Below are 24933 nucleotides of genomic sequence, written 5' to 3'. Positions count from 1 at the left end.
AAACCATACCCCCCATCAAAATAAAAGTTCAGTAATACAATATATCCCATTCTCCAAATACAAAAGAAATAATTTACCTAACAAATCAATTAATTCTTACTCAGCAGAAACAATACAATCTTTTCATATCAGTGCTTACACTATAAGAGCCTCCTTGAGATGCTTACACCTTGTATACACCTTGTAAATCTCTGTGTTTTTATGTTTTTGAAAGTTGTTCATAAATATGTTCATTGGAGCAAATTTTGGTCCAAGTTAAACCGTGATACATTTTGTGAATCATTATTAAAACAAGCTTTTTACGTAACTCATTTCCCATCATGCATTGCTATACAGGCTGGATCATTGGGACAGATTGCTTTCTCACCACAATTGAAGCACTCCAGAGTTTGTTTATTTTGGTGCGGATCCGAACGCGATTTCCATGTTCATATATGGCTAACCAAACCAAGGGAGAAAATGCACCAGTTTCCGAAACAAACTCCAAATGAGCCAAGTGTGAAAATGCCCTTAAAGTATAGTTTATGGCAGTATTGGCTTTAGATCAGTTAATATACAGACAGTGGCCATACTAATAAACGCTGTCTGAGAAAATATTCATCAAAGTTATAGTTATCACTAATGTTAGCCAACTATCTTGTCGCTAATGCTCCTTGCTATTGTCCACTGGCTGTCTTGTTGCTAAGCTACTCGCAATTGTCTGCTGTTGCTGCTGTACTGAAATTTCAGTCCAAAATGTTGCATGAATGTTTGAAGTTCACAGTATCAGTAGCCAGTTAGGCCTATAATTGCAAAAGTGTGGTTAAAGTAGCTTTTATAAGCATTACATGTTCTGACACAGCAAGCAAAAGACACACTTTTGTGGAGGCATCCATGTCCCCCCCCCCCACTTCGCATGTTAAACGTCCTGAGGTGGCAAATGAGTTTATTACAATTTGCAAATGACCATTTACACCATGAATGCGGCATCATTTCATCTGTGTGTGTGAGACAAGTCAAGAAATCTGCAAAGCATGCTGCTGAAGGCTTTAATAATCTGCAATTATACAGTCTTCGAAAAGGACACGCCACTGGGAATGGAGCTTTTAAAAGTAGTAAATATTCCTGCTTTGGCAGATTTTGAGAGACTTTTTTTGGCAGACTTTGTATGTGTGTGTGTGTGTGTGTGTGTGTGTGTGTAAGGAGACTGTGCTGAGCCGCTGTTGACAGTACTGACATTACTCTTATTGAAAGAACATCTGGACATTTAAATACATGACAACCCCCTCCCAAGAAAAAAAAACCCTTCCTATCTCCCCCTTCATGCCAAGGAGGAGCAGGTTTTTTCATGCTTTGGAAAAAACCTTGTCAGCCGTATTATTCATCCAACACCTATGTGAGACTGACAGGACAAACAGAGGGTGTTTTGTATCTCAGCAGAAGTTTTAACTGTACAGTAATTAGTCATGCCTACAGGCACTTTATTGCCTTGTCTTTGGATGACATTTCTTAATATCTCTTTCTGGATGACTTACTACATGGCTAAGTCTACATATTCATCTATTACTGCTGTCATAACATGGACAAATGGGCCTTTAATGATCCATTTGCCAGTTGCTTAAAAATTTGCATTTGATTGCATGAGATTGTAAGGATACAGAACATTAACCTTAGGTTTTAGTATTGCCTTTGACCACCACACCTATTTATATGCCTGATGCTATATATCTGAATAGTCAACATCATCAAACCCAAAATTAAACATAATGTCACTTGGGTTATAAAACATGATGGGTTGTGTTGTTATATGGAAATAATCAACAACATTAATTATTGCATTACCACTCCAAAGTTGATTATCTTCTAATTACACTATATCCTAAAGTATATTTCTCTTATACTAAAGCAATTTCTCAACTAATCATCCATCCATCCATCCATTTTCCATACTACTTATCCTACACAGTCATGGGGGAGCTTGGAACTCATAGAGAATGTGCCAACCCATCACAGGGCACAATCGCATACACATTCACCCACTACAGACAATTTAAAAATGCCAATCATCCTACAATGCATGTCTTTAGACTGGGGGAGGAAACTGGAGTACCTAGAGGAAACCCCAGAAGCACGGCGAGAACATGCATGCTCCGTGCACGCAGGGTGGAGATGCGATTCGAGACCCCAACACTGGAGGTGCGAGGCAAACGTACTAACCACTAAGCCACCGTCCCCCCGAAACTCATTCATTTTTTATGTACTAAAGTATGATATATCATACATTTTATCAGTTTATAGATATGTTTATTGTTGTGGATTCCCCAGAAGTTAGTAACAGCAGATATATGTAAACTGTTGTTTCTGCACCAGCCTCTCTCGCTCTCTCTCTGTCTCTCTCTCTTTCTGTCTCTCTCTCTCTCTTTCTGTCTCTCTCGAAGTTAATAAGACAAAAAAATTCAGCTTGTCATGTTACCAAGAAAATGCAAAGTCCTCCATCCTGAAGACTTTCCTGTGTTAGAAAGCTTACAGGTTCTCCTCAGACTGTTAGAAAGTGCTGACACTGGAAACTCCTTCCTAAAAGACTATGTAATACAGTGCTGTGAAAAAGTATTTGCGTTAACATCTGAGCACACTTTCACTGTTCTCTAAATAGGAATTCTGTTCTTTGAAAAGGACACCCTGACTTTATTCCTGCACCCTGGTGTTATTAGTAAATTGAACTGTTCAAACTTCACCGTATTGCATACGAATTTATATAGTGCTGTTAAAAAGTATTTGCCCATCCTGATTTCTTCTGTTTTTTGTATATCTCACATTAAACTGCTTCAGAAATTAAAACAAACTCTAAGATAAAACAAAAGCAATCTGAGTAAACACAAAATATAGTTTTTAAATGACAATGTTATTTCTTGAAGCAAAAAAGTTTTCCAATATCAACTGGGCCTGTGTGAAAATGTATTTGCCCCCGGTAGATGGATAATACAGTTTTATTACATAATACAACTGTATTATGTGTTGCCTTGGTTTTATGTTGTTGTATTTCATTTGAAGATCTAAAACTATTTATTATGAGATATACACAAAAACATAAGAAAGTAGGATGGGGCAAATACTTTTTCACAGCACTGTGTGTTACTGTAGAAGAAATAAAGTATTGGAATGAGCGCTTTAAAATGATCCTTTCAGCCTTGCAATATAAGCTGCTGTCAGAGCTGTGCTGTTATAGATGAATATAGTTAAATGCACAATTCAGAATTAGTGACTATTTCACCTTCTGTTCTAAATACCACAAATCTTCTTTGGGAAAATGCACAAAGTACAAATTATTTTGTCAATGAACAGGATTTGTGTGCTACTTATATATGCTGTAATATCAGCTTGTCAAACCATTGAGGTAATTAGTAGAAAATCCACTACTGTAGGTGACAAAAAAAGAAGAGAGATTAAGTATCTGAAGAACTGCAAGCAACAATGATCACAATATCCTTAGGTGCTGTTTATGAAATTCCATGCAGGGTCTTTATTATTCATCTGTATTTTTACCTTGTCATGGACTTGTAAATATGTATGTATATATTTATATGCAAGGTACAGGAAATGCTGAATTATTTACACTTTCCCCCTCATGCTCACTGCATATACTATGAAAGCCAACAGATGACAGTCTTGAAACTGACAACAAAGTTAGTTAGGCTTTCTTGTGTATTTGCTTTTGGCTTTTGAAAAATCCTAATCTTCACCATGCTATCTTTGCTTTTGGCATGTATGCCAAAGGCTTCATTTGAAATACTGTCCAGTCACAGTGGAGGCAGATCAGGGGTTGAGAGGCTGTCACGATTCGGAATTAGATTTGGATGCAAATGCACAATCTCAGTGAAACATTTAATAAAATACAACAAAAGACTTCCATGGACCAAGATGAGAATAACGTAATACATGGAGACAGAACAAGCAATGCAAGACAACTGTGCAGTGCTGAACGTGGCTATGTATAAACACTTTCACCATGAAGCTAGGAGGGTGAGCGACGCTCTTTGCGAGGTTTAGAGGGGGGAGCAAAGTTCTCCACGGGGCCAGAGGGGGGAGAGAAGTTCTCCATGAAGCCGGGGGGGGAGCAATGCTCTCTGTGAATCATGAGGAGGGGAGCGATGTCCTCTGTGGAGCAGGAAGGGGGACTGACGTACAGCGTGAAGCAAAGAAAAGGAGCGACATCCTCAGCCGCGCAGGATGGCGGAGCGACGCCCTCAGCCGAGCAGGACGGCAAAGCGACGCCCTCAGCCGAGCAGGACGGCGGAGTGATGTCTGAAGAGTAGCCTGGCGTAGTGCCGTGCAAGGAGGAGCAGGAAAGCAAAGCGGAGCTCTTGGCCTCACTGGGAGGCAGAGCAACGTCCTGAGCTGTACAGGGGTGCTGAGCAGAATCCTCAGTTGAGCAGGCAGGCTGAACGATGTTCTTCATTGACTCAGTAGACTGAACGAGATCCACAGTAGGGGAGGGAGGCAGATCGACGTCTTTAGTGGGGCAGGGCGGGTGGGAGATGGTTTCCGCCTGGCTGGAAGGCTCCTTCTCAGTATATGCCCTGAGGGAGTACATCATGTCGAGCCATTCCCAACTAGCCTTGATCATAGAGAATCTCCCTTCCTTCTCACAGTGCGGTTTTTCCCTTTCAAAAAGGGCCTCTTACACGCTGAAAAAATCTGCTGCATCCATTTATTCGGTCTTGCTTTCTGTCACAATTCGGAATTAGAGGCAGATGCAAATGCAGAATCTCAGTGAAACATTTAGTCTTATACATTGTGTACAACACAAGACTCACATGGAACAAGACGAGCATAACATGGTACATGGAGACAGAACAAGCAACGCAAGACAACTGTGCAGTGCTGAAGGTGGCTATATATACACACCAGTGCTAATGAGCTAAACGTGAAACAGTTGAATTGAGACATGTGACAAGGTGCAGTGGCTGATGGGAAACGTAGTTTCTAGTCCTTCTCCGATATTACATGACAGAGGCAGGGTGGTGGATGATGTCATTTAATCTGCTGATTAGAGCTGATATTTGTAGGTGCACACAGCTTATGTTTAAATTCGAGCTTAAAGATGCAAAAATTCAATCAGCACATTAAAAATATAAATAAAGAATAAAACATTTTAGGTCCTGCTGTTAAAACTACAATGGGATGATGTAATACTATTACTACAAAGTGGATTATTTTCCTGTAATCGTATAATCAGTGATTACAATTATTTATTTATAACAAATTAACGAATGACTTTTTTTTAACTCATTATATTATAGTGACATTTAATGTTTTGGAACGTCCACAAGATTAGTTAGTTCCCATTATCATGTATGATATAACAGCCATAAATACTCCTTCCCACATGGCTCGTAGTTAATACAGCAACAAAACAAGCAGCTTGTCATGTTACAGAGAAACCAGAATGTGTAAACTCCTCTGCCCTGAAGACTCTCTAGTTACAAAAATACTGCACTAATATAAACCTATCATTTTTGTTATAATCAAACTATTGTCAGAGCCATGCTGTTATAAAAAATTAATCCACACCTTTGAGAATTCAACACTGCTGTGGTATAAAACCCTTTAAAAATATGCCATTGTTTCACAGTGGTTGCTATGAAGACTAAATATAATTTGCAGCCATCTTTGTTATTAAGGGCAAAGAGATTTCCTTTCCCCCTTTTCATGGACTATTCACCCTCCAGCCCTCTGGCTGAAGGTACAGGAGCATCCGTGCCACCACCAACACCCTGCTGCCTCCCAACGCTCACCTGGGCTAGTCTATCACCTAACCTAACCCAGTATGTGGGGAAGTGTTAGCTCAGTGGTTAAGACGTTGGACTTCTGTTCGGCAGGTCATGAGTTCAAACCCTAGCACTGTCAAGCTGCCACTATTGGGCCCTTGAGTAAGGCCTTAACTCTCGACTGCTCAGTTGTATAAAAAAATTAAAGATAATTGTAAGTCACTCTGGATAAGGGTGTCTGCCAAATGCTGTAATGTAATGTAGTATGACTAACACAGTAAGACTCAGTGCTGCTGCATCAGTCACTTTATACTATGGAACTTGTTTTTGCTGCTGTACTTGTGCTGCTACATTACACAATAGCTTACAATTTACAGCCCATGTTTCCAGTTTACAGTCCATGTTCTGTGTCTTGTCCTGTGTATTTACTGTTTTGCACTCGTCTCACACTGTTGTGTATTTGCACTTTATGTAGTCTTGTGTACTGTTCCGTGTTGCACCATGGTCCTGAAGAAACGCCATTTTGTTCCAATGTTTACAAGCTATATAGAGGAATGAGAATAAAAACCCACTTGACTTGACTTGATTTGGCTGTTAAGGGTAGACATATGGAGCATTTTTGCCAGCACAGCGAAAGTCTGAGCAAGAGATTCTCAGCACGTTTGTCTCAAGATGGGGATCATGTGTTTGAGCCTGCCATTGTATCATGGCACAGTTAATTGGAAATAGAAGAGAGTTTAGCTACTCCAGCACTGAGAATGGAGCTTTCAAGCAGCTCTGTCTCAGGGCACAAGCCTCATACATTAAACATAAAAGTAAAAGGTAAAACGTAGGTAAGAGAAAAGGAAAAGTGCAAAGAGTCAGAGATTGAAGACGAGATTTTCCCTGGGGTAGGTTCTAGGAGAGACTAAAAGAACATGCTGAATTTGTACTGAAAAAGGAAGTATACTTGGGACAGCAGTCCAAGAACTTTAAGTATCTACAAGTAACTCCAGAATTAGTGTCACCTTTAAAGAGAATGGGCGAAAACATCATATAAACTATACACACAATCATTTTCATTTTCCACTTGGCAGAACATTTTCATAGTGACACCACTTTTTGTGTTTTGAAATTACCACTAAAGAATATGTACGCTAAATGTATTACTCACAGTCTCAAGGCAGTTTATTGTTGCCTTTGAACTTTTCCTTTTTGCCAAATATGAGGGTGCACACATGCAATCATCACCATGAGAACTCATATAGCTGTTGATACGTTTGTTTCTGTAAGGGCAGGGACATAGGATTATACTGTACATACTGTATGTAGCATACAATATATACATCCATGTACAGCGGATCCTACACAGGGTCGCAGGGAGCCTGGAGCCTATCCCAGGGAACTCAGGGCACAAGGTGTGAGACACCCTGGATGGGGTGCCAATCCATCAAATGGCACAATCGCACACTCACAATGCACATTCACACACTACGGACAATTTGGAAATGCCAATCAGCCAACAGTGCATGTCTTTGGACTGGAGGAGGGAAGCACGGGGAGAATATGCAAACTCCATACACACAGAGTGGAGGTGGGAATCAACCCCCCAACCCTGGAGGTACGAGGCAAACATGCTAAGCACTAAGCCACCGTGCCCCCCCAAACACAGTATATACAGTATGTATATATTATATGTGTATCTACTATCAATAGTTTTGAAAAAAAGCAGCATATAACCGTGCAAACTTGCTTTCATTAAGCGCTTTATCCTGGTCAGGGTTGCGGGGTATCCGGAACCTATACAGGGAACACTGTAAGGGCACCACATGCACACATTCACACCTAGAGGTGATTTATCTTAGGTACTCCACAGACATGCCCATGGATACACACACACACACACGCACACACACACACACACACAAATGCACACATAATGGAGAATGGCCGACCCCACAAAATGCAATGTTTTTGGAATTACAATTGGAATCATGTCTCCTTTTTAATGGTCAGATCAGAGCTCCGTCTAACTAGTAAAACTGGACATTGCATACAAGAAAAGCTTCCACACCCACTGTAAAATAAGGTGGTGAATCATTGATGTTTGGGGCTGTTTTGTGGCTGGCAGTCCAGGGACAATTGTAAAGATTGATTGCATCATGAATTTTACTATGTTCTGGAATATGTTACCCTCAAAACACACTTGCCTTTTCCAGGAAAATAAGACTTGCTGTAGATTGAAAATTTAAAAAGACATTCAAAGCAAGAAGGAAATTGCTACAGGGAGACAAAATCAATGTTTTGCAATGGCCATCTCAGTCTCCGGACATGAGCCCATCTGAAAATCTTAAAGAGGAACGTTCACATGCACAAATCTGTGAACATATAGAAGCTTGAAATTTTCTGTATGGAAGAGAGGCTTTACAAAATCTACATGATTATTAATACAGCACACCAATATGTATAAGCTTAAAATACCTCTAATTGCTATTGCTAATTTGAATTTCTATAAATGAAATCAAAATTAAGCTTTTATAGTTTTTTCATTTTAATAAATTATAACTATTATTTCAGAATTAATGTAAAATGCAACCTATATGTATTCTGTTTACTGATGTTTACATTGAAGGTGACAACACTTTCGGAGTTGTTTGCATTTCTTTCAATAACTATTTGAAATGGAATCATGAGCTAGTATTTATGACGCATAACACCTGACTGACACGCATAATCATCTTTAAACGTGGATAAATAATCTACAGATGACTTTAGGCAAAAGACTATCATAGAGCTGACAGACACGGGTGTGATATACAGTAGCAACAAGAAGATTGTGATGAGCAGAAAGAGTAATGTCATTAGATGGACATAACAGCCAGTCTTTTAAATAGAAGGAAACAGACAGTTCTCACATCTTGGTTAAAGATGCCTGCAGCAGTCTGATAATGACATCACTTGTACTCTCTCAAGCCCTGTTGTGTGTTTGTGTGTGTGTTGTATTTCTAGCGTTATTTTATAGGCTGTGGCAGAATTGTGGCAAGTTTGATGTAGCACTGCTCAAACAGAAGGCATGTCAGCAGTAAACACTTCAAAAGGATGTGCAGAAAATTTGTTCTCCCCAAAATCATGTTATTTTGATATAAGGCCCTCTAAATTCAGGAAGGCAGGAAATTAAAGAGCCCCACCCAGAGATGGGCAAAAATACATAAAAATGAAATGTGATTCATAATATTAAATAGAGGTGTAAGTGTAACTACACTGTAATGACTTACAAAATATTGTAACCAAATAATATTGGTATAATATTGTACCAAAACAGGACAGGGTGGCTTAGTGGTTAACATGTTTACCTCGCACCTCCGGGGTTGGGTGTTTGTCCAAAGACATGTGTTGTAGGCTGATTGGCATTTCCGAATTGTTTGTAGTGTGTGAATGTGTGTGCGATTGTGCCCAGTGATGGGTTGGCACCTCATCCAGGGTGTCCCCTGCCTTGTGCCCTGAGTCCCCTGGAATAGGCTCTAGGCTACCCGTGATCTTGTGTAGGATAGGCAGTACAGAAAATGGATTATACCAAAATAATATTCATCCATCCATCTTCTGTACCGCTTATCCTCTTCAGCGTCACGGGGAAACCTGGAGCCTATCTTAGGGAGCATCGGGCACAGGGCGGGATACACCCTGGACAGGGTGCCAAGCCATTGCAGGGCACAATCACATACACATTCACACACTACAGACACTTTGGACATGCCAATCAGCCTACCATGCATGTCTTTGGACTGAGGGAGGAAACCAGAGTACCCAGAGGAAACCCCTGCAGCACAGGGAGAACATGCAAACTCCGCACACACAGGGCCACAGTGGGAATCGAACCCCCGACCCTGGAGGTGTGAGGCGAATTTGCTAACCCCTAAGCCGCCAATATAATATTTTGTAAATTCAGAAATACATATTGTGATAGGGACACAAAATCAGTATTGCCACACCTGGAGATGTTAGCATTCCTATAGATCACACACTAACACTAACACTAGGTCTTTCAGAAAGTGCACTGGTTCTGTGGATTAAATAGTGAAGAATTGCTCAATTAAATGTCTATTTTGTTTCTAAAGTATTACTTTACCTGGGATGTTAACCTGCGGTTATATTTTACTCCGGTGTATTAGTGAGAGCTTATTAAAACTCCATGATTACAGCAGCCTTGTACTGTGAAAAACACATTAGTGAAATTGTGAAATCTTTTAAAGCCCATTTAAACACTGAGTGGTAATAGGCATGGTTTTTGGAACATGCTGAATAGAAACAAGTCAGTCGATACATTCCAGGATTTCAGTTTCCTCCCTGAAGAGTCATTCAGGCATTTGTTAGCACTGCTGTGCTCTTCACAAACTGTTTGCAAACAGAAGGTGCTTTGATGCGAGTACATGCTCTAAAAGCAACCAGAATCACATCATGGAAAATGAAATGCTATAGTATTTTAGAGTATATTGACCATCATATACAAATTACAGAATGGGATTTTATATTCAAATACAGTTCTCAGTAACACTGTCCATTCATTTCAGAGCTTGGAAGCTGACAAAAATATTGAAATGTGAATTAGATATTTATGTGTACATAATTAAAATATATAAAATTAATATTAAAATACAATCAGTTAACTTTCCAGTTCCGGATTTTGGCTTGTACTATACTCTCTTGGAAGCGTAGTACTTTTCTTTGGTATTTCATGTATTCTATATTAGAAAGCTAGCTGATTATACAGGCTGACACCAAGGAAATAAAACATTATATCTACAGGTTGACTACTCTGATATACAAATCGGCCTCTGAAAAAAATGTAAGTATACTGAGGGTAATGATGGCAAACCTCTTTCAGAGAAATGGGCCATCTCTAGCATAGGTCTGTATACTATATACTGCAAAACCTATCCACAAATTGAATATGCATACGTATGTATGTATAGTATGTACTTATGCATTATGAAACCTAATGTTGAAGTGTAGATGGATCTATTTCTTCCATATGCTGACTATGGACATTCTCATCTCTGTATAGATGTCACACTCCCACAAGCTATCCATGCTTAGCTGACCCCTTGAGCTTTATCTCTACTCTCACCTATTTCTTTTCTCTTTTCCCACTCTTGCTGTTAGCCTATCAGAGGCTGGTGAATTCACGCATATCAGCAAGACATGTGAGACACAGCACCCATTTACTCTCCTTTTTCAGCTTATTAACTGTGAAATACATGCCTGTGCTTCTGTTCATCCTATAAATCATTATCAAAGGGCATATTCCAGCATATTCACTGTGCTCGGAGCTACAAAGGTCATCAGATTTCACCACAAATATTCAGTGTTAGGGGCTTCAACATGCAGGTCTCCAGAGTCCATCTCTCTCTCTCTCTTTTACACTCCTGGGCCCAGGGCCATTTTAGTGGCCCAAATCCACAAATCCAAAGGCAACTTCAAGATCCCTTACCCACTATAATAAACATAATTTGTTGTCATTAACTTTGGTTAGAAAAGTGGTCAAGAAATGTAGTGTTTCTGTATATAACATTTTTTCTACCTAAATATTTTCTGAACTTTGCTTGGGTTTTAAGAAATTTGTACATGATTATGAATGTTCTGGCCAGTTAGGGAGGTAGTCAAGGAAAAAAAATGAATAGCAAAGTGTGCAGATTTTATCTGACAAACATAGGCAGGCTATTAAAACAGCTTGAGATTGGAGGTTTATTTACAATTGCCATTAATAATTATAATTAGTTAATTTCTTACATAATTTCTTAGTGCACCTGCTGTTCATGACCATAGTTCTGAAACTGAGGTATGTGAAGCATAGGCAAGAAGTCCACAATAAAAAATGTTACTCATATTGTTATACACGGAATACATTTGGGTTTGAGATCAAATGATGAATGAAACGATAGGTCAGAATTTCAGCTTTCATTTCCTGATATTTGCATCTAGATGTGTTAAATAACTTAGAACATGGCACCATTTGTTTATAACCACCTTTTTTCAAGTAATCACACAATTCAGCTCCAGATGGATTGAGGATCTACAGATCATGATCCATCATAATCTTCCCAAGACACATCTCTAACTTGGGAACCTTTCAAGTTGCATTCTTTGTTCTTTTCAGACCACAAGTGGCGCCTTGCAGCTTCCAGAACCATGGACTTACTTTTTTTGTTGAAGAAATAAAAACACAATAAAACTTCATACACACATGGCTCCCTTATGGCCTAGCAGCTTACAGCAAAAAATGGCTCTGCTGAGACCTGACCAGAAAATTCAGCTAGCACACTGCACAATGCACATTTCGCTTGTCCACAAGGTTGGACATGTATAACTTTTGAATTATAGTCAGTAAGGTTTTAACAAATGTTGGAGTCATTGAAACCGACAAAAGCTTGTAATGCAAATGAGAATACTTTTACAGTGTGATGAAAGACAGGATGTGATGGAAAACTATGCCTTTTAATTTACACTGAACCACTCTGATTATGACAGTGAAAAGAGGCAAAAAAAAAAAAAAAAAAATTGCAAGTCTTCTGAGAAGCAGCTTATCCATATCCACTGCTGGTTCTGGTGTTTTCACACTTGAGTTCTCAAGGCTTTAAAGTCTACACTTTAAAGGCTGTACATAGAATGCTGTGGATTTTTGCATAGTGTGGTGTGAAAGTTTGATTACGACGTTCCACCTGTGGTTAAAGAACTTCATCAAAAGGCATTTTTTAACATAACCACTCAACATCTGTTCTTCTGAGTCGTACCAAAAGTGGACCAGTGTAACTGTTCAGTATTATCATAATCCTAAAACACTGACAGTGGTAAAGAAAATGAGAGCCCGGCAGCTGAGCTGATGTGAAGAGCAAGTGCAGGACTTAATGATGTATCACAAATAGCCTGTTTGAAAGGTGTTATGCATAGAGAATATTAACTTAATGTAATACAGTTGAATTACTGAAACAGATTCCAGTGCATCTGCATAAAGTTGACTGAATCTTAATGAAGGAGTCTGATGACCTATACATAAATAATAATACATCCTGTTGCTGATATGGCAGTTGTGGTTAATATTTTGGTATGTGTGTGTGTTTACATACACAGGGGAAAAGAATTTGGCCATGATGTGGATTTTCTCCTTACTGTACCTAGACCTGGTAAAGAGGATGGACTTCTACCTGCTGTGATTAATCAACTCAGGACACAGGTACTGTAACAGCTTTTGGCTTTTAACCTGAAACTCCTCTTCATCAGCATTCATGAGCGTTAACATGTGAGCGCACTTTCACTGTTCTTTAAATAGGACTTCTGTTCTTTGAAAAGGACACCCTGATTTTATTCCTGCACCCTGGTGTTATTAGTAAATTCAACTGTTCAAACGTCCTCTTATTGCATACGAAGTTATACAGTGCTGTTAAAAAGTATTTGCCCCCACCCTGATTTCTTCTGTATTTCTGTATATCTCACACTAAACTGTTTCATAAATTAAAACAAACTCTAAGATAAAACAAAAGCAACCTGAGTAAACACAAAATACAGTTTTTAAATGACAATGTTATTTCTTGAAGCAAAAAAAAGTTTTCCAATGCCAATTGGGCCTGTGTGAAAATGCATTTGCCTCCGTAGTTACTAATTTACCAAATCTATGAAACTGTATTTGTAATGGGGTTCAGCTGGACTAGACACAACCAGGTCTGATTACTGCAAACCCTGTTCAATCAAATCAACACTTAAATAGAACTTTTTCAACAGCATGGAGTTGGTTAAAATGTCTTACCCAGTAAAACACTATGCCAAAGTTGAAAGAAATTCCAGAAATGATCAGGAAGAAGGTGATTGAAATACTTCAGTCTGGGAATGGTTACAAAGTTATTTCAAAGGCTCTGGGACTCCAAAGAACCACAGCGAGTGCCATTATCTCCAAATGGAAAAATTTGGCACAATAGTGAACCTTGCCAGAAGTGGCAGATCTTCCAAAATTCCTCCAAGAGCACAGCAACGATTCATCGAGCAAGTCACAAAAGAGCCAAGGACAACATTAAAGGACCTACAGGTCTCTCTTGCATCAATAAAGGTCACTGTTCATGACTCCACTATCAGAAAGACACTGGGCAAAAATGGCATCCATGGAAGAGTGGTGAGGTGAAAACCACTGCTAACCCAGTCGAACATTAAGGCTTATATGAATTTTGCCAAAACACACCTTGATGATCCTCAACCCTTTTGGGAGAATGTTCTGTGAATTGATGAGTCAAAAGTGGGACTGTTTGGAAGACAGGGGTCCCTTACATCTGGCATAAACCAAACACAGAATTCCATGGTGGTGGAAGTGTGATGGTGTGGGGATGCTTTGCTGCTCCAGAGCCTGGGCAACTTGCAATAATTGACGGAAAGATGAATTCTGCTCTCTACCAGAAAATCCTAAAGGAGAATGCCCAGTCTTCAGTAAGTAAGTTGAAACTCAAGTGCAATTGGATTACGCAGCAAGACAATGAGCCAAAGCATAGGACTAAAGCCACCTCTGAATGGCTCAAAAAAAAAGAAGAAGCAAAAGTGAGGGTTTGGAGTAACCTAGCCAAAGTATTGACTTGAACCAATTGAGATGCTGTCGCAAGACCTTAAACGGGCAGTTCATGCTCGATAAGCCTCCAGTGTGGCTGAACTAAAGCAGTTCTATAAAGAAAAGTGGGCCAAAATTCTCATCTCCAGTTATCAGAAGCGTTTGGTTGCAGTTATTGCTGCTAAAGGTAGCACAACCAGATTTTAAGTTTAAGATGCTGTGGCTCAGGTGGTAGAGTGGGTTGTCCGCTAATCGTAGGGTTGGCGGTTCAATTCCCGGGCCACATGACTCCACATGCCGAAATGTCCTTGGGCAAGACACTGAACCCCAAGTTGCCCCTGATGGCAAGTTAGTGCCTTGCATGGCAGCTCTGCTACTGTGTGTGTAAATGGGTGAATGAGACACAGTGTAAAGCACTCTGGATAAAAGCGCTATACATGTGTGCCATTTACCATTTAAGGGCTCCCGTAAATGGCGCACTTATAGAGCTTTTAAAAAAAATTAGTCCTTCACATTGGTGATAGGTGTTGGATAACTTTTTTGCTTCAGTAAAAAATAAAAACTGTATTGTGTGTTTACTCAGGTTGTCTTTCTTTTATGTTGTATTTCATTTGAAGATCTAAAATTATTTAGTATGAGATATACAAAAAAAAAAACCCGGAAGAAATCAGTACTGGCAAATACCTCTTCACAGCACTGTACATTATACAGTCATATTCAGAGTTGAGTTGTGCATGCATAGTGAGGCGTTAATAATGAAATTACTGTACATGCATCTTTATTCAGACCTCAGAGTAAAAGGTAAGTGTTAAGAGTAAAACAAAAGAGTAAAGGGTTGTGGTGTGTCTCAGTTACATGTTATTATTGTCTTGCTGTATATTGTCGAGCGAGGAGCAGGATTAAGTCCAGCTTCACTCTTCCCACAAATAATTATTTATTTTCCAGGAGTGTATGATAATTAACAAATTTCACAGCTACACTTATCCACGAAAAAAGCCCACGTCTTACTCATATGTGCCAATTTAAAGGATCAGCGGTAAAACAGTAACCATACTTGAAGTTTACAATGTGTTTTCTTTTTGCTGCTTGTTTGTTTAGCCAATTATTTTGGGTGTGAATAAAAGTATATTACACTGAGAGAACAGCATTCCAAGTGTAAAGCGACTCTTTGATTAATGAGAAAACCAACCCATCTGTTCCATTAAATAAAATTATTTATTTACCCTTTCTTTGTGTGAGTGAAATTAAAAAATGTTTGTGAAACTGGCAATCTGCATTTGAGCTTTCCCTCTGAATAACAAAAGATAATTTCCCTTATTGCTTATATAAATGGGTGAAGTCTTCAAACAAATGGGTTTCTAAGAAGCTAGATCCAGGGGTACCACTCCCACTTCAAAAACTTGGAACAGAAAAAGAACAAATCAACACTTTAGCCTCCTAAGACACACACACACACACACACACACACACACACACACACACACACAAAATCTCACTCTCTCCAATACCATGAGAATTTGCACTTCTCCTCTCAGGAATTGGCAGAGTTCCTCGTAGCAGAATTCTCTCTGCAAAACAGTTTAGATTCTGTGGAAAATGTCATACTTTTCACATTTCTTGGTTTATCTCCCTCAAGCAGCATCCATCCATTTATCCATCTATCCATCTATCTATCTATCTATCTATCTAAGTATATAATGGTTGGCAGGCTCTATTAGGGGTGTAACAATAAACAGCATTCAAGTTCGCTATGATTTTGATATGGTGGTGTCTTGCTATGACACATTTTAAGTATTGCTTGAATATATGCCTTAGGTTTACATTTTCAGCTGAGTATAACCTTCAACATTATAAAAATACAATAATTGAAACTTCTGTATTGTTTGCATGATCGATTTAGACTCTTGAAACATGACTAATTAAACATTAGTTCTCTGGCCAAGCTTTCACTAGATTTCACTAGCTGTTAGAGCTCTCAACATCGTGTAGCTCTCTATAGCCCTAGATGTAGTTTTGGATCCTGCATTCTTCTACTACTGAATATGAACTTCCCAATCCCCACAATGATTTCTTTAGCCTGGAAGAAGCGCTAATACGCCAATACACTAGCTGTTTGTCTAACAGCAAGCTTAAAATAAAACATTTTTCTAAAACCCTTGTAGATTGTTCTGATTTGAAAAGAAGAGAAAGCTACTTTTTCAGAGGAGGAAGAATGGAAGTAATTAAGTTTAAATGCTTATTTAATCTCTTGTTGTATAAACAGTATTTTATTATGACTAGCCTACTGACAATATTTGATAGATTGATGGACAGATGGTTGAAAGGTTGATGAATGCATGATGGACAGACTGATAGATGGATATTTCTGCCAAAGCCCAGGGAATAGACAAGGACCATAGCAGAATATATTATCAATTAATGAAGCAAGTTAATTGACTGATTGGGGAATTTGGTGACAGTTTTTGTAAAAAAAAACAAAAACAAAAAAGGCTGCTGAAACATATCTGTCAAACACTTCTAGAACAACTATTCGAGCATTCTGAAGACTACGGAGAAGAAACATGGTGGGAAAGGAGGAGAGTTGGATAAGGTGTTCTGCAGGAATTATCACTTCATTCTTTGGTCAGCACATATGATATTAAGGCAGGGGAGTTGGCACAGGTGAGCAGAGCACTGTTCACAATTCTCGGGCTTCACATCCTTGTTCTCAGTACACATCAGGAACTGTTCCATCAGCAATTTTATTATTAAAATCTGGAGAGCTTTATTAGACATTTTTTTTGAAGCATGAAAGCAAGCAGGGGAAAGAGATCAGAGGAAAAAGATCCTAAAAGTGTCAGTGGAGGGTCTTTGTCTTTGGAGTATGCATAGTAACACAGCTCTAAATAGTTGATGGAAGGATGGCAAGAGGGGAAACATACAGAGAGGGTGTGACAGAATATGAACGGAGCAGAAACGTCAGAGAAAGACGGCGAACAAAGGTGGGAAAGATGGAGCAGCAGCTAGATAGGGAGCACGACAGGGTGACAGGAAGCGAGAGAATGATGGAGAGAAAGACTTGTCAGCAATTGACTCCGCTGAGAAGAGAGTAGTAGATGAGGGGATAATGAGTGGGAGGTGTTTGATAAAATGCAGTCAGTGGCAGAAGCTGTGCTGGTGATGCTGTTGCCTACTGGCCCACTCTCTCTGTCATCTCAGAGTTTAAAAATCGCAGAGTTTAAAAATAACCCAGCGCCCAACCGCCTCTCATTCCTTCCTTCCTTGTACTCACTCTCTCTCTCTCTCTCTCTCTCTCTCTCTCGTGTGCAATCTCTCTCTCTCCCTCACTCTGTCTTGCTCACTCTCGCCTCCTCTACCAGTAGTCCCTGCTGGTAATTAGCCCTGTTAACTTTCCTTGGCAGAAACTATACTTTGCTCTAGAGTTGCTGTTACCTGTAGGGATATGGGTGCATTTGGCTGGGAAAACATGAAGTTCGCCTCCACAGGTCTCCCAGGGGCAGGCAAGTCTGGAGCTGCTGATTAAGTGGAGGCAGTGGAGGTCGTTGTACGTCGTGTAACCTTGTCATAGCTGATCTGGGCCCCTGTGGTGCTCACTGCATTGCTGAGACTCAGTATCACATGCCTGGCTCTCATTCTTTTAGCTTGATAGGAGGTAAAAATATATCCAAATAGAAAAAGACACTCTGACCTTGTAAAGATGGGCTTCATCGTCTTTCATTTTTCCCCCCGGCAGCTGGATATAAAAGCATAAGTGTGGGCCAGCGGAAAGGGCAGCCAGTCACTAACACGGAGACAGATGAGAGGAAGTTCTGGCCTAGAATCAGGATACACGGTGAACCTGCTTGCCACTTGCTTTTGTGCTGCCCAGAATTTCTGTTAGTTATTTTGATTGTGAGGTGAGGTAGTTAAGGCTCTGAATAGTTTGTTTAAAATAATAGTGTTGTAGTGAACTTGACCTTCCAAACTCTACAGGGCACAATGTAACCTGTATCTAGTGTGTGGGTGTAGGGTAGGTTTGGCGTATTGGTTGTAACTAGTTACACTGGCTTGTGAATAGCATGGTCCCCATTCAAACTTAAAAGCATTTTCTAATGAGACATTTTCCCCCAAGAGACATTGTGTGTACTTATGTTACAGTAATTCCTTTTTCAGATATTGTTTATTTTAGAAAAAAAGCCCTCTGTCATAGGAATTTTACTCAGTTTACACACAAGAGTCGAAGCAACCATGATTAAAGATGTGGCTTCGGCTTATCACTGTTGTTACAATGTCATATTTCAGCATTTCTAACAGGGTGAGTGACATGACATTCGCAACTCAAGTAATTAGCTCAAATTACACCCTCTGGAAATATCCAACACACAAGACCCATACTCGTGGCCCATTAAACCCTTTCAAATGAAAAGGAACTACTATTAGTTTCAGCCTCAGTGTTCTGGGATAGGCTGATGAATGCATGAACCTTGACAATGCCTCTAGTTTATTAAATTTGCTTATGTTCAAATCTGATCGTAAAATGGGTGTACACAAATTGCAATGACATTAAAATATGCCATATGCAATGTTATTCATTTTGGTAGTCCAGTGCGTGATTAATGTTGTTCACTGTATTTATAAATATTTATAAAGGATTTGTTTATTTGTTCAGAATGAAAATTTGGCTAACTTGTGTCATTTCTGATTTCAGTTAAACCTGACCTATTTGAATTTGAAAATGAATAAAAAGTTAGCTATAAAAAGAGTTTACATACTTACCTGCTGATGAGGAGGAAAATGGTTCAACATTCTACCTGAATATGACCTTAAACCACTTTATAAGAAGCAGAGCACAAGCACACCACCATAACAGCCTTTATTTGCAGAACCCCCAGAGAAAATCTCTAAATGTCCTCCTGGGAAGTTCGTATTTATGAGTATTTATGAGTTGGGAAGTTGTAATTTTACTTCTATAATATATAACTTTACTTCTATAAAATGAATGCACATTGGGTGTTTTTATGTTTTTATGAAGCCACTATAAACTTAATTGTCACATATCACAATTGTACAGTGCTATTGTATTTTGTGTGGGCAGTTAGCTGGTTTTATTGTAAATAAAAGAAAGTCTGACAATAACTTGCTGCATATAGCAAGCACATAATAACTGAAATTAGTTTCTGGACGAGTAAACATTCGATTTCAACAAATTTACCGTCAACTGCAGATGTTGCATCCATTGATTCAACCATGCTTTCTTACTGACATGTCCCCAACTCGGAAACTCGAAGCTCAAAGAGTCCAGAGTTTCCCACTCGTAATTAAGACTTTGTGGTGGCGTTCATGTGCGTTCAACTTGTAAATATGATCTTTTCAACATGACTTAAATGCACCATGCCTCAACTTCACTGAAATGTATTTCCTCTGTTGTGTTTATTTCTTTCCTCAGATCTTGCATAGCCTGCTGAATGCTTTCTTTTTATTGGCTCAATATTTCAACATCTGCATAAATTAGGGTGGTTTCCTAATGTAATTTAATGCGTTAAGTATTTACCCCTGTGAAATTTTCCACATTTTGTAATGTTATAACCTGGAACTTAAATGGATCTATTTGGTTTGTATTTCAAGAATCTGCACAAAATAGCTCATAATATTGGAAATTTGGAAATCAATATAGTTACTATAATTATTTACAAATAATAATAATAATAAAAAAGGTTGTGAATGCATATGTATTCACCCCTGCTGAAGTGAACCCCAAATTTTTTATTTCAGTTGAAACCAGTTTGTATCAAAAGTCACATAATTAGTTGGATGGAGTCCACCTCTGTCATGTGTATAGAGTGTCATGTGATTTCAGTATAAATACATCTGATTCTGGAAGAATCCAGAGTTTGTTAGGGAGCATGCCTAAACAACCAGCATCATGAACACCAAAGAGCTATCAAAACAAGCCAGAGACAAAGTTCTGTAAAAATATGTATCAGGGTTTGGTTATAAGAAAAATGTGGAACTTTTGACATTAAATCCATTGTAAAAACTTAGGAAGAATGTGGCACAACTGGGACTCTGCCTTGAGGAGGCTATCCTCCAAAAGTCAGTGATCGGGTAAGGATGGAATTGGTCAGAGAAGCAACAAATACTTTGGACTATTTTGGACTATATGTCAAAAGAACACATCCCTCTACAACCTGACTTACCCCTTTTCGCATGCAGGGGGAAAACATTTGCAATTACCAGCTCTGTTGGATATGACGTGAAATGAATTACCTTCACAAGTGATATGCCCTACAGTCCTTTAAGATAAAAGTGTTATTTTGCACTAAGCCTGTTAAATATGCTTTGTGTGAGTTAGGTATTTTTGTTAAGTTTTATAACCCTCATACATCCATAGTTTTATTTACACTCTCTAATCCTCTTGTGCTTGGTAATTTTGACCATCAGACTCAATAGCTTCCTGCACAGCTTTAAAATCAAAGGCAGGAATGTTTCAAACACTTTGTGCTAACGCAGGCTAATCTCAATCAGAAGACAGAAAGGTTTGAAGTCTCCTGCTCTGCCTCACCGCAGTCAAGGTATTAGATCAGGCTGTTCTCTAGGCCTGATGGTCAAAATATGGCAGCTGCTTGTGGCCTGCTTAAAAAAGAGAGTGAAATTTGGAATCAAAAGCTGGAAAATCTGACCTTTCTGATAGCATTTATAAAAGTGGCAACTCTTTAGTGATGTTGGCCGAACTGTTACACATCACTTGTTTAGAGAGCCGCAGGTGCCGCAGTCTGGCATCTGAGATTGAGAATTTTGGTCAAGGCTGTACTAGTCCCTGGAAAGCACTGAGAGGAACCAATCACTGCTCAAATCACTGATGCCTCAAGGTTTCATAAAGTTCATAGAGAATCTTGCAAAGTCGGTGACAACAATAGGGATTCGGAATGATACGGTATAAATTTCCCAAGGCATTACAAGGAAAAATAATGATCAAATTAGCACAGAAAATGATGAGAGAATCAGTATGAAGTCTCAAAAGAGATTGGCAAGATCAAAATATAAAAAAGAGTAGAGTAGATAATGTGCAAAAAGAAGACAACACAGTTTTCTAACTCTGTTTGAACATAAGCAGGACATTATAATGAAACCAAGAAAGACAATAATAATCATAACAAACTTGATGAAAGCAGAAATGTATGTGCATGGTCAGGGTCAGGGTGAAGAGTATAACTGAGCTAAAAATAGTGTCTAAACTTTCCAATTTCACAAGTGGGCAGAGCAAGGCTTTGTGGAACACTGAAAATGTGGCATATTGTGTCGAGGCTTCGAAACAATCTGACACCGTCTCCACAGTCACACCAAGTGGTCAATTGCAGGTTTGATCAGAAACAACCTTGACAACGATTCTGACAAGCATTGATGAATTATAACCTACATGTTGTTTGTGTCAAACAAGGAAGTGTGTGGGGGAGTAGATAAAGTTCTCAATTGGCATGCTGCCACCCTGGGTTCAAATTCTGGGTGAAGTGTGCCTGTCAGCATTGTTGTAAGAGCTATTTAAAAATTTGTGGTTTTTTTGTTTTTAAATGTGTTGAGCTTGGTTTTGTAACCTGTAGGCTCCTCATTGTGAATAACTATAGCTTATTTTGGTCATGAAAAATGGAGATTAATAAATGCAAAACTGTCCAAATTCTCTCTCGCCTAGGTAATAACCCACAACATCCGCCCATGTCTTTTTAATTTTTTATCAGGAAATTTGGTGGGATTTCACGTCCGATGATTAACAAGGCATCCTGAGGCAAGCAGTGACCATGGGACAGTCCAAACACTATTGAATCATTTCAGTTTTATAAATGTACATAATAAAACTGTCCGGAGAACAGTTCTGGTTCATTGGTTCATCTGGAGATCAACACCTCCTAGCGGCAAACCATGGACATTTCGAAATGTTTCAAAACAGCATGACGTAATAACGAAGCCTCGTTTGCTGAAATCTCGTGACTTGGCCAGCTTGATTCGCACTCCGAACCACTGATTCGAAACAAAAGATTCATAAAGGTTTCAAAGCTTCATGAAGCAGTGCTTTGAAAGCGCCCATCACTAGTCAGTACTCAGTTAGTAAACATATTTATGTTGAAGTTTAAGTACAGATTATGTCCTTAATAGTGTACATTACATAAAACTAGCTGTAAGCAAGGACTTGATTATGAATGCATGTTTTCTTCTTTCTTCTCTAATTCTTTATTCTGACTTATTTTAATGTTTTAACCTTACTAGCCTATATTTCAGACTTCAAATATAGATTTTCTTTGGAGGTTTAAAACTACCTCTGTGCCACCACATCCACTGTTGCACTGCTACATGTATGCTAGTGCAAGAGTGTTTGTTTCTGCCCATGAAAATAGCAACCGGTCGAAAAAAAAGAGGAAAAATTAGGTTTGCACCCAAGTAACTTACAGCAGCAATATGCCAAAGTTGTACCACTATGAAAATACATGCAGGGCACCCAATCAGTGCTAAATTTCCTGGAATCAATTCCAAGTTTTAAATGAAGCTGGTAATTAACTTCATGTAACTCTAACACCAGAGGCATGTGAGAAAGTGAGGATTATTGACTTTCTCATTTGTACAAGGTGAGTACAGCTAATTAGATTGGCTCATCTCAATTTCTAGAAAGTTTTTACCAAACCTAAAACTCATTGGAAAAGTCATGAAGCCTGGGACTTGTTGAAACTAATCAACCTGACAATAACATTTTGTATCAAACAATCTCTAGTATCTCAGTACTATGGAGCTGTATTAGCTGATCAGCATTGGGATTCAGAGCTAGTGGTGGGTGGATGGGGAAGCAGCCAGCTTTAGCTTTAGTTGATTAGAGTTTTGGCTTCTTTCATGATGGGAAGTGAAATGCTCCACATAATTACATACCAAATCAGCTCCTCACCTCAGAGCAGCAATTTCATCTTCACTTCTGCTGGTGTTCAGTTGCGCCCAGAGGCTCATTACATGAGAGAGAGAGTGTGTGTGTGTATGAGTGTGAAAGACGGAAAGGGCAGAAGGGCATTGAAGTACAGAAAGGAGGCAGAAATGACTGGAGACTTTCATCCACACCCTTGTTGTAATTGTCCTCTTCTCCTCAGTCTCAATCACCTTCTACTTCATTCGCTGAGTTTGAGGTCACTTTATCTTACACTGCAGGTTGGAGAGGACTTTTTAGATGAAGGAAGAGTGATGGGCTGTTTCTGGCACAGTGGTCCAGAAATTACATTGAGTGAATGTGACTTCTGACCAGTAGAGACACCGAATGGGTGTGTGTGTCTGTGTGTACTTTAAAGAGAGAACATTTGTGCATTATAATGTATGAATAGGTAAGAGAAAGGCTGGGTGACTGACCAGCAGAAAAAGAGAAAATTAGTGTGTATGAGAATGATATCAAAAGCACTGTTGCTCCTCTGGCAATTATTGCTCTTTAGTAAGAGTGCTGAAGATTTATAGGCTGCAAGAGGGTTATAGTAACTCAACAATTATTGCAGGCACTGGAATTAAACTGACAATTTGTAATCTTAATCGCCTTAGTGCTGTTCCCATCAGGAACTGAATAATCAGAGCAGGCGTAGGCCCAGAGGAAATCAATTTACAGCTTCCATCCTCAGCCAGCCCTGACCATCTCTCTTTTACTCTCTCCCCCTCCTGTCTTCTGTATCTTTATCTCTCATTCTCTCCTTCTGCATTTCTTCCCAGTATTACCTTCAACCCCAATTACTTTTTTGTGTGTGATTTTATCCTTTTCCCCCCCTTAATACATTTACTCACCTCAGTTTTACCTGTTTTTTTTTACTCTGGTTTAAAATGATCGTTTTGCCTTTTCAGCCACTTCACCCCTCCCCTGTGTTTTTGTTCTCGCTCTGTCTTCCTCTGCATACCTATTCTGCTTCCTGCTTTTCTGCATGTGCTCTGTGGTAAAGTCTGGAATTGATTTAATTTCCCATGGAGTGGAACCATTTAGCACAGATTGAGAACGGCATCCTGCTGTTGTCACCACGTTAAGAGTTACAATTTAGCAGTGATTGTATACCAAGAAAAAGTGCCCTTTAGTAGTCTCTGGTCTTTAATGAAAAACTGGGTATTCACTGTTTGTGCTATAATTCCAAAATTTCCATGCATATGTGACAGTGGGGGAGTGGGGGATCTTGTATTGAAGTCTTGTACTGACAATAGCCCTATTAATTAATGCATGAATTATTTAAAAACAAATCCAGATCTTTTTGCTTAAAATTGCGTGTAATGAATTAGAACTTTTTATTATTATTATTATTATTATTATTATTATTATTATTATTATTATTATTTTAAATATAACCTATATTAAAAAATAAATGGATCGTTCATGTGTAAAAAGGATAGAACATAATGCAATGTAGTTTGCATGTTCTCCCTGTGCTTCGGGGGTTTCCTCCGGGTACTCTGGTTTCCTTCCTCATTTGAAAGACATGCATTGTAGATTGATTAACATTTCCAAATTGTCCGTAACGTGTGACTGTTTGTGTGCGATTGTGCAGTGCGATGGATTGGCATCCCATTGAGGGTGTCCCCCACCTTGTGCCCCGAGTTCCCTGGGATAGGCTCCAGGCTCCATGCGACTCTGTATAGGATAAATGGTATGGA

At 39.1% G+C, this 24933-nt stretch overlaps 1 protein-coding gene across 2 annotated transcripts in view; it reads left to right on the top strand.

The window, feature by feature from the left end:
- dntt (deoxynucleotidyltransferase, terminal) overlaps positions 1 to 24933 on the top strand; it is a 152407-nt gene that overhangs the window by 58788 nt on the left and 68686 nt on the right. For both annotated transcript variants that reach the window (XR_008385610.1, XM_053621678.1), the window contains exon 8: positions 12852 to 12954. Coding sequence is in view for 1 of the 2 variants with exons in the window: in XM_053621678.1 (XP_053477653.1) it covers positions 12852 to 12954 (103 nt within the window). In the remaining variant the exon portion in view is untranslated. The remainder of the gene's footprint in view (positions 1 to 12851; positions 12955 to 24933) is intronic.

The sequence above is a fragment of the Ictalurus furcatus genome, chromosome 3 (genome assembly GCF_023375685.1).
Source record: "Ictalurus furcatus strain D&B chromosome 3, Billie_1.0, whole genome shotgun sequence".
Classification (NCBI taxonomy): domain Eukaryota; kingdom Metazoa; phylum Chordata; class Actinopteri; order Siluriformes; family Ictaluridae; genus Ictalurus; species Ictalurus furcatus.
Note: the sequence above shows the minus strand (reverse complement) of the source record. Positions and strands in the feature narration are given on the sequence as shown.